An 11,730-nucleotide genomic window follows, 5' to 3' on the forward strand; every position below is an offset into this window, starting at 1 on the left:
CTTCGTCCCTTTATGAATGTCCATCCACTCATTTACTCTGGAAGTCACCAGTCAATAAGAGGGCATGTATAGAGGCAGACGACCATTCACACTCACATTAACACAGTCACTGATAGGAAACGGAATCTACTGCCTGCACGGAAGTAAAATAATAATAGTGGACAATTACTGCAAGAGTGTCATCTCAGCAGACCTAACATTGATGTTTCAAGTACATCTTAAGTCCTGTGGACTTTAAAAGATAAGATTTCCAGTCCAGACACAAGTTTGCGATAGAGGAATTGAGTCCTGTCCGTCATACAGTCCCTTCAGAAAGTACTTTTAGTCCGGCATCAGTCATGGCAGGCTGGTACGCATCTGTTGATCAAATAGCAGACGGACCAAATTATGAATTTATGCATAATGCAAAAGAACAATCTGAAATACAATATAAATGCAGACAGGAAAAAGCTATATTAGAGGGTGTGTCACTACATTCTACTACTGAAGTCAGACTTAAGCAGCCTTATCAATCCATTTTTCTCCAGTCACTTGACCTCAGTAGGGTCGCAGGTGAGGTGGCACCTTTCCCGGCTGATTCTGGGCGAGGGGGGGTAGACTGTCGATTGGTCACAAGTCAATCGCAGGGCACAGCCATTCAAACTAACATGCACGCCTATATATATATATATATATATGTTTCTTAAATCTGCTGATATTCTGTATATTGTACTGCATAATGACACCGTAAATGCACCACAAGCAGAAACATAAGAAAATATCCCTAAAAAACAGTAAGGATTATGTACTGTAATTGGTCAATGACTAAAAATCCTTACTGGATTTCTGCCATCATGGTTCAGGAAAGATGGAAAAGAAGTGAGAAGCTGCTGCTTGTTATAAACCAAATTGGCTATTCTTTACCTTTCTGTTTTCTCGTGAGTCTCTGGTGGCACCTGTAGATTAAGATGAGCGCCATGGCCTCCAACAGCTGGAAGGATATGTACACCATCGGGAAGAGGAAAAGTGGGCCGATCATGTCCGGTGGAAAGGCCAGCTTCAGGATGGTTGAGCACAGCTGAATATTCTGGCAGCCTGTTTCCATAGCGACAGTCCTCCGCTTCCTGAGCGGGAGTATGTTCATGAGTCGTGGAAATATGATGGTGGTTATAAAAACCGATTAACCTTCAACCTGCACGACTCACAAAAAAAACATTTTGAGAAGGAAAGTAAAATTAAACTTGAGATATGATTGCACAAGTCTTGCACACCCCAATAGGGATGTGGCTGTTTAGAGAATGAAAACATACTTTCCAAATCATATTAAATGGAAGTCATAACACATCTGCCACCATTTAAAGTAGGGCTGCACGATATTTTGGTTGAGCATCGTCATCGCAATGTATATGTGCACAATAGTCAAATCGCAGGGTCTGCTGCGATGTTGGTGGTCTGGATTATACAGTGAATCAACTGTAATATTAAAGGTGACCAGCAGAGGGACCTGTTTGAAGATGCTAATAGGAAGAAAGTACGCCTGCTGCATTACCTATTTCGTTCTTCAGAATGAAACTAGGCTGGCACAGGGCAGCTGCGTGAGTGCGCGAGGTGCATTCAGGGGCACTGTGTAAATGGGAGTGAATGTGTTCTTGTGTAATACAGTGCATGTTGTAAAAATCGATTACCAGAAACATTATTTGTATCAGAATGCTATTGTTAAAACACTGTACGGTCACACTTTGATAATAGGGAATTTGTTTTGTAAGTAGATTATTATGTTAATATAGTCAGCCAGAGCTGCGAGGAATGCACAGTTATCAATGTCCTTTCACCATCGTTCCTGTCATACTGTGTTGTGTGTTTTTGTTAGCACATTAAGGACAAAGGTCCTTTTTTTTATTTTTTATTTTTTTATTATTATTTTTAAAAAGTTTTTCCTCTTGTTTTTGTAGGGTGAAAGCTGCAGCTGCAGGCTCCTAGTGTGGACTGACTGGATGGCAACAATGGGGAAATGAAATGCCAGTATTTTGGGGGTAATCGCCAACATATTGGAGGGGCAAAAAAACAATGAACCAGTTACTTTTTTGGACTGGGGAACTGAACTTTGAATAGTTCACGTAGAGAATTAACTTACCCAACACTGGTCCTGTATTATTTCACATCGCAATATACTGTATATAGCGGGTTTAAGGTCATTTTATCCAATATCGCGCAGCCCTAATTTAAAGTGCTTCTGATTAACCCCAAGTACAGTTTAGATGTTCTAGTAGGCTTTTTTCTGACATTTGTTTTCTTCCTAGCAGAAGCCTGAGTTTTTTGTTTGTTTGTTTTTTTGCTAACACTGACTGGTATTTGTTTCATAATTCCCTCCACCTTCAATTCAATTCAGTAACACCTTTCTGTCTGCCTTACGCTTGGCTGAGTCTGAAGATGGTCGAGATGACGTAGCCGAAGGTGAAGCCGACGAAGGGCATGACAGCACCGGTGGTCAGAAGGGGAGGCGACATCACTGCGAGGATGGCGCTGCGGATTGCTACGGCCGCCACGACGGCGATCGCCACGAAGGAAATCGACATGATGGTCAGACCTACCTGAGTGCAGACAGGACAACCACTGTTTTTTTTTTTGTTTATTGGGGTGTTTATTTCTTAGTCAGCAGAATAACATATACTGTATATGTTTCGGCTTATTATATACCGTACATAGAGCCCCTTTTGACCCACCTTGGTGATAATCTTGGAGTAGCGCGGCCTGTAGTGGTTGATGAGGATTCCGATGCCGCAGGGCACGAGGATCATGGCGAGCGACACAGTGATGTCGACGTAAGGCACGGCGTTCTGCAGGTCGCCAAAGCCCTGGCAGTAGAGGTAGAGCAGCAGGGGCATCATGCCCAGAGCCAGCAAGGTGGAACAGGACGTCATCACAATACTGTGGACGCGAACACGTGACTTTAAACCTTTCTATTGATAAAACATTCACAGTAAATCATAGGACTTGCCATGAATTATGGAGGGTGATTAGCATGAGAGCAGTACAATACAGTGGATATAAGAAGTCTACACACTTATGGTCAAATGCCAGGTTTTTCTTATATTAAAACAAACAAAAATGAGAACAAGGTAAATGATTTAAAAATCTTCTCCACCATTAATGTGACCTATAACCTGTACAACTCCAGTGATTATTTATTTTTTCCAGAGGGAAAGTAAAAATAATGGAAATAATGTGGTTGTGTGCACACCCTCCTCTAACTGGCATGTGGCTGTGTTCAGAATTAACCCATTACTTTCAACTAAATAAGTTCAGATGTTCTAGGAGGCTTTTCCTTCTTTTTCTCGCAGAGCCCTAAGTTTTGTTCTAACACTGACTGACTGGTATTTGGAACTGTTCGTAATTCCCTCCGCCTTGACTAAGGCCCCAGTTCTAACTGAAGAACAACAGCCCTAAAGCATGATACTGCCACCATTATGCTTCACTCACAGTATGGCGTTCTTTGGTTTGCTCCAAACACACCTTTTGGAAATATGGCCGCAAAGTTCAACAACATTTTCCCACATGGATTTGGGAGATTTTGTAAAAGTCTAAAGAAATGTAGCAAGCTAAAGTCGCTTGCCTACATCAAACCTTTTTTTTTTTTTTTTTTTTTTTTTAACAACAAACTAATTCATTCCAACTTATTGCTATCGAGTGATCAATGGAACTGTGAGACAATCGAATCAATTCACTGTTCTCACACAAAATTGACAGGCAGTGTGTGTGTCGGTTTGTATTTATGAAGATTTATGATAATTTATGTGTGAATGACCTTAAAACTCAGTAACTTTGTTCAAACCACAGGAGCAAGATCTGCTCCAAACATTAAAAGCTTGGTAAAAAAAATAATATGAATAATAATTCATTGGCAGTAAGAAAAATTTAAGAGGGTGTGTTTGAGATAAAGATAAAATATATATATATATATACTGTATTTCTCTTTGTGTCTCTTTCTTACTGCTTTGTGTCAAACGTATATACACGTCAGAAATGTACGCTTCTTTGATTACAACTAGCCTTGAGGCTAATGTTGGGCAAAGTTAATGCTGTTGTAGCTAAAGTAAGCCAACTATATAACTAATAACTGTATAACTATTCCAGGTCATTAAGTGAAACAGTCTCAGTTTTATTTCCACTTGTCTTTGCCCACAGATAGACGGTGAGAGATGTTTGAATTGTGCAGGGATCGTAGTTGTTTGTGACGGCTACGTTGTCGTCCTGTCGTGTTTTTGCCTCTGCATCCAAAGTTTAGAACAAATAACATCCATTTTCCATACCGCTTGTCAACTTATTCTTTCTGGTATTTTTTTTCTCTAATATTAACAAGCCAACACATCGTTTCTGGCCTCCAGGCCACTGCGTTTTACATCAGTGATAATCTGTGTTGTCTGTAAACATGTGTCTTCCTATTTATCCCTTAAATGTATCACCTTGGATCCATTGTGTCACACCACACTTCCCAGGTGTGGACAAGATAAGAGCCCCACCCCCGCGTTCAGACAGTTCTGACATACCAGGAATGCACAGAACAACACGCCAGCACGCAACACAGGACACACCTGCTTCTTGATAAAGGAGGACCTATTGGGGTGAATGGTCGACAGGGGTTTGCCGTGCTGTGATAAATATTACAGTCTCATCGTTTTATGATCTAGCAGGTCAGTCAACACTAATGATGACAGGAAGTGAGCGTGTGTACTCGACCGCATCATGAGGTTATTGAACTGTACGCTGAAATATGTACAATAATCAACTACTCCATGCATGTGTGTGTACCTGAGGTTCATGTCCCCGTTTATAGCCAAGGCCAAGATGTTGGAGAGGGTCCCCCCTGGGCAGCACCCACAGATCAGGACCACCACAGCCGCCATGTCAGCCAGCTGGAAGCCCTGGAAGCAACATTAATATTAATACGGTACAATCAACATCATTGTTATATGGTAGTCATTCTCCATGTGGTACGAGTACCACTAGTGGTACGGGAAAGAATCACTTTATTTAATGCAAAATAAAATTACATTTAAAAGATGAAATATAATACAATATATACAGCTTATTTGGGGGAGAGGGGGTGGGGGAGATCTAGTACAGTATCTTTTTTTTTATTTTACTTTTTAAGTACGGTACTTTTTAAAAGTACAATTCAGTTGTATTTAACTTTAAAGTACAATACATTTTCATTTACACTATCTTTTTTATTTGTATTTTTTACTTAATTGTCCAATACATGTAAATCATTTAAGTAGTTTTTAGTCGTGTTAATGTTAAAACTGTGCATAATTTTACAGTGGATTACAATAATAAATATACTTTTTAGGAATACAATCTCTTTCTCGTTTTTGATGAACACTTAAGCCTACTATTTTACTGTATTTTAATCTTGTTCGTTATAGTGTTACTTGGAGAACTTAATATTTTTTTTATATAGTATTTGGTGTAGAACCACTGCTATACGGCATAAAGTACAAATGTATGCATATAAGTGAGAAGCAGGGGAGACATCATAAAAAAGGAAGATGTGAATGTCAATGAATTAATAATACTGCTCAGTTGAAAGGAATAGAATTTTTTTTTAATTGTACCTTTTTAATGTACAGTATTCCCCATTTTTCTCTCATCGTATACTGTGCGTATTTTATTAGGTTCATTATTATTATTATGTATTATTAAATAATAACAACAATATAAATTAACTTATATACATAATACAATAAATCAATAAACAAACAATAAAAATAAACATATATTTATCATTTATTACATAATAAATGTTCTGTTTTTGTCATAAATAAAATGGTGATTGAAGAAAAAAATACATTCTGAGTGCAGTGCATTTAGAAAAATATGTTTATGTGTGAAATATTTTGAAGATATTTGCCGATTACGAAAAGATTGCCAGAATCATTTTATGTGAATGTGGTCATTGGTATATTGTCCTTGATAGAATATACCAAGCCATCATCAAAGGAATACAGGTATTATATCAACAACTGCAGCCGGTGTCTTGCAAGAAAACAACACCTCCTTTGGGTCATTTAGCTATTATCTAATCAGTATAATGGCAACAGTACAGAACAGTATGTGTGAGCAGATCTAAGGTGACCATTGAACCAACCTTGGCTAAGCAAAAGGCTGTCAGCGGCATGACACAATACTGGGCCAGGACTGCGATCACCAACCCCTTAGGTTTCACTATGTGTCCCTGGAAGGAGAATACAAACACAATGCCTAATATTGTACCATCACAAGCTTATCGAACTGAGCGAAGGCTGCAGCAGTCACCTTGATCTTGGACACCTCCATGGTGCATCCCAGCGAGATCATGGTGATGAATAGGACGATCACCATGAGCACGTTGATAGTTTTGTCCATCGCGGGTGACAAAAAGGGTTTAAAAAGGACAGCGCTGCTGTTTGCAGTCAAGTTAAAGGTTAGCATGCTTTGGTTCTGCTTCGGGTCGGGATGCGACAGCTGGCCCACGATGTGATTCATGATCAAGTCCTCAAACGGCCCATGGACTGGAAGACGGAATACAAAGAAACAGGCAGAAGCACCAATTGGGGATGTTCAATTGCACTTTTTTCTCAGACCCATACCAGTACGAGTATTCACTCCTAAATACCGATGCCGATGAAAAATCTGCGAATAAGTGAATCTACGGGTGCTGAGCCGTGAGTACACGAGGGCCACTGTACTGCCATCTCCTTTTTTGCCTTCTGAAAATAAAACCTGAAAAAAGAACTTCTAATAATTGTCATGGGTGTGTGTTCCCACAACGTCTTTGGTCAGACATTTCCGTAGACTTTGTGACAGGATTACCGGCCTCCAAAGGTAATACCACAATTCTCACCGTAGTTGACAGGTTCTCTAAAATGGCTCACTTCATTGCACTCCCGAAACTCCCCTCAGCTAAAGATACTGCAGAGTTAATGATCAATCACGTATTCAAATTCCATGGTTTCCCCAAGAATGTGGTGTCTGATAGGGGTCCCCAATTCATGTCGCAATTTTGGAAGGAGTTTTGCAATCTCATAGGGGCTACCGTCAGTCTGTCATCTGGGTTTCACCCTGAAACCAACGGCCAAACAGAGAGGCTGAACCAGGACCTGGAGACTGGGCTACGATGTCTCGCTTCACAGGAGCCGCGATCCTGGTCTCAGAAACTGGTTTGGGTCGAATTCTCCCACAATTCCCTCCCCTCTGCATCCACTGGTCTATCGCCTTTTCACGTTGTGCATGGTTACCAACCATCTCTGTTTCCTGCCATAGCCCCTGAGTCCACAGTTCCAGCGGCATTAACCTTGGTGAGACGCTGCAGGAGGACCTGGGAGCGAGCCCGACAGATGCTGCTGCGCCAGGGACGATCCTACAAAGCCGCTGCTGACCGTCGGAGGACACCGGCCCCGAACTACAAAGTGGGTCAGCGAGTTTGGCTCTCGACCAAACATATTCCACTCCGGGTGGAGTCCAAGAAGCTCGCTCCCAGGTTCGTTGGGCCCTTCCCCATCACAAAGATCATCAACCCTGTCACCGTGAAGCTGAGGCTCCCAAGGTCAATGCGGGTCCACCCTGATTTTCACGTCAGCCTACTCAAGCCAGCCCGGAAGTCCCCTCTTGTCCCGCCTTCCAGGCCCCCTCCTCCCCTCCGGCTTGTGGATGGGGGCCCTGTCTTCTCTGTGAAGCGGCTGTTGTTTCAATATCTGGTGGACTAGGAGGGCTATGGGCCTGAGGAAGGTTCATGGGTGCCGTCTGCGTTTATCATGGATGATTCGATCATTCAGGACTTCCACATTGCGCATCCAGGGGCCCCAGGGCCGTCTGGGGCCGGCCGTTAAGGGGTGGGTACTGTCATGAGTGTGTGTTCCGGGTTTTATCTCCAATTCCATTATAACTTTTTATAATGGAATTGGAAATAACGATTTTAGGGAGGATTTATTTACTGTGTCCTGACTTATTTATGGGTTCTAAATTGGCATTATTTTTATTATTGTATTTCACATTGATTTTTGTTAACTGGTTTACAAAATGAAAATGTGTCTGTTAAAGACACAACAAAATATTGCAGTACTCTCACAAAAATACAATTGCATTTACAGTAACTTGTAGTTAGCGCAAACTGTTGTGTTTTTTTTTTTGGTCATATTGAATGATAACCCAGGAAGTATTTCCATGAATACTAATGAGTACTGATTGATTCACATTATTCTAAGAATAATCATAATCAATGGCATTGACTAAGTATTCGAAACAATGCATTTCATTGTGCTCAAATGGAGTACATTCAAAGTTAAGACAAGCTTAGTTTTTTTTTTTGCAATAGGCAGAAAGGTCGCAATTGTATTGATAAGCAATACTTTCTATCAGCTCAGTAATCATTGTCCACCAGTTCATAGTACAAATTATATGGTGCAGCGACCCTTTAACCTAATATTCATTGCGCACAGTTTGTTACATTGCAAATATTTGGTGAGGTGAAATAAAGACATTCTTCACTTAACATAAGTGCAAGTGAATGTAAAAAAAAAATAATAATAAATCACTGATTAAAGAATTGTGTGTTTGAATTGCATGTTTCTACATTCAAAAAGTCAAAGTATACTTTAACCAAGTTGTTCTGAAATCTGTGCACTTAATTACAGTTGGGGGGAAGCAACATTTCTTTTTTTTTCCTCCCAAACCTCACTTGATCTCCATCACTGACAACCACATCCTCCCTGCAGTGTGCATACACACACACACACACACACACACAGCTGTGTATCCACTTTACACTCATAAAAAGAGGGGGGGGGGGGGGGAACACTTGACAGGAGGAAAATGTCATAAGTGTGTCTTGCGACAACGTGCTGTCATGTGGATTGCTGTGTTGGTGACGATTACACACCTTCTCCAAGAGGTCAGTCTGTACAAATTGATAGAAACGTCCCATGTGGACCTCTCAGAAACAGCCCCACTTGAACAGATAGATACAAGTCTCGCACACACTATGTGTCGCTTACCTGTCAAAGCACTTGTGCTTCTCCTCCTCCTCTGCTCCCCAAGACTAAATCTACCATGACTCCTGAGGGACTTTTATGTCTGGCACTGATGGCAAGTGCACTTTGTGGTTGTGCACAGGTGCCATCTAGTGCATGTTTTGCGGCGTTCATGGAGGTTGTGGGCGTATCTGAACAGATACCACTTTTGCTGTGGAAGCAGTGTTTAGTACGTCTGGCTCACAGTCGTGGTCCCGCGGGTTCAAAACTCCAATTCCGTTATGCTTATCCATTCGGTTCCTGATAAATTCTCATTCTCACTTACGTCAAGAGACCTAAACGCTTAATCCGCACTTTTTGCATACCTTACAAGATATCAGAGTGCCTAATTAGCAAGTTGCCCAGTTCCACTCTTATTTGTTCAGAGATATTCGGGGGTTACGACCAACTGATATAACAGCTTTTAATATTAAAAACATCATTTTTTTTACCTTTTGGTAAGGAAGTACAAATGAAGTTGTAACTTGCTCATTTCTCAACTGATTTTTATTCGGTCTACATTTTTTTTGTCAATCCCAAAGCGTGTGCTATCAATACAAAATATTGGGGGCACAAATATTTTTTTTTTTCAAAATCAAAAGAACTAGGATGCCAGCACATTGTGCTTCATAGGGTTGCATGCAACGCTGTGCAAACACAACAAGGGAACTGGGAATAACCGTTTTTTTTTTTTTACTTTAAAAAAAACATTCTGTATTGATATCACACACTTTATCGTTGACAAAAAAAAACAAAAGTAAACCTCGTGAAAATCGGTTGAGAATTGAGCAAGTTACGACTTAATTTTAATGTCCATGCATTGCCTGGGATGGCAACGTCGACCTTCCCAACATGGCCGCCACATGGGCACGTCGTGTAGCCGGGCTGTTGCATCGCACTGGCGGGTGTCTCCGTCTCATAACTATGGGCACGCAGTTGAAAGGGGCGTGTCCTATCTACCTTTTTGTATCTGTGGCTGTAACCACTCATATTGTATTGCCTGAGTAGCTACATATGTCCAGCAGAGGGCAGAAAAAAAATTAGTGTCTTGTCTGTCAGGTGAACGCGTACGCTTCGTTTGCAATCTAGAGTTAGGAAAAAAAGCTAATTCGAAAAAAACAAATTATATATATATATATATAAAGTTGAGGTGAAAGTTATTTTCAAAAAGCTTCAAAACAAGATTAACCAAATTCTGTTTGTGGGAGTTCTGCAGTTAACTGAATTGCGTTCTCCGGTAAATTCATTATTTGCAGTGCTGTGCCACAGCAACTACACTAATAATGGCGACTTACTGATTTATTTGTATTTTTTTTTTTTTTTTACATGTAATCGAAGCCCTTTTGCAAAAATGTCATTTTAATTGACCTTGAAGTGTGATTTGCTAAATGTATTAAAACAGTGAAATCATCATTTAAAAAAAATAGAAAATAAAATAAAAAGCCATCGGTGAGATGACCATTTGAACTAAATATGTTAAGTGCATTAAAATATGAGTTAAAGGAAACAGCTTTACATATTAATGTGTGGTTATATGTCATAGTTATTGCTCATAACCGCTAAACTGTTAAATAGGTTTCAAAATAAAACTGACAGTAAAATTATAATTATCTGAATTTGATAGAGAACAATAATTCACCCTGCTTTTTCTGTTGTTGGAAAGTATTCAGACCACCGTTAATGTGTCACTCTTTATTATTTTGCAGCCACTTGCTAAAATCATTTTTTTCTTTTTTTATCCCCATTAATGTACACACAGCAGCCCATATTGACAAAATCTTCAGATTTATTGAAAAAGAAAAACTTCAATATCACAAAGCCATAAGTACTCAGTATTCTCTCTCTCTCTCTCTCTCTATATATATATATATATATATATATATATATATATACCAATAATGTTCCATTTGCGCTATTTAAGTCGTGTTTTTATGGCAAGTGACGGCAATTGAAATGTGAGCCATTTTGACGCCTCGGAGAACCCTTCGAAATTACAGCACATACCAACTTATTGGAAAATGTTTTGAAATGAAACTTGTCAGCCAGTCGGAGAAGGGCTTCCCCGAGTAGCAGACCAAACCAAGTCAAGGAGGAATAGAAATATATACTGTTTTACTCGGATTTGAAGGCGTTTTTTTAACCAGATTTTCTCGAGGCGATTCACACAAAAATGTCCACGCACAAAAAAAAAAAAAAAAAAAAAAAAAACTTGGTTTCTCCAGAACCCATTTTCAAATTCTTTGCTGCGTTGTACTCAGGTTGAAGTGGACCCCGTTCCAACCGGACTCATCATTTTTGGGCAAATCTTGTCGCGTTGCTAATTCTAGTGGATTATCACTACAAAAGGACTTTTAGTAGACATTTTAGGAACTATCTAAGTCCATGAAGACGAAGAGGAAGCTTTCTTGCGATGTCCCACTAATAACACACAGCAGGTGGACTGTGTTTTGCTGGTTCAGGGAGTGTTAGGGGTTCAGTGTCAGGTTAACCTAACCCTCACCCTCGTTCACTGCCATTGACGGCTGTTGAATTCAAATATGCATGTTAACACGTAGGACTGGCAGTGAATGAGAAGCAAGCATGTCGAAAGTCATTTGCATACATGCTCCATGATTTGGCGTTTTTGTGCATGTGTTTGCTTAACCGCCCTCATTGATGGACTTTTTCATCCATTGTTAAATTTGCAACACAACAACTAGACACA

At 40.2% G+C, this 11,730-nt stretch overlaps 1 protein-coding gene across 1 annotated transcript; it reads right to left on the reverse strand.

Moving 5' to 3' along the window:
- Positions 1-254: 254 nt before the first annotated feature.
- On the reverse strand, positions 255-6,504 carry slc10a1 (solute carrier family 10 member 1). The gene is made up of 7 exons (XM_061704471.1): positions 6,295-6,504; positions 6,128-6,214; positions 4,789-4,901; positions 2,703-2,907; positions 2,392-2,570; positions 904-1,103; positions 255-357 (listed from the first exon to the last, which is right to left on the reverse strand). Exons 1-7 carry the CDS (start codon positions 6,502-6,504, stop codon positions 296-298), a joined length of 1,056 nt encoding a protein of 351 aa, XP_061560455.1. The 3' UTR covers positions 255-295.
- Between the last annotated feature and the right edge of the window lie 5,226 nt (positions 6,505-11,730).

This window comes from Phycodurus eques, chromosome 18, assembly GCF_024500275.1.
Source record: "Phycodurus eques isolate BA_2022a chromosome 18, UOR_Pequ_1.1, whole genome shotgun sequence".
In the NCBI taxonomy this organism is placed as follows: Eukaryota; Metazoa; Chordata; class Actinopteri; order Syngnathiformes; family Syngnathidae; genus Phycodurus; species Phycodurus eques.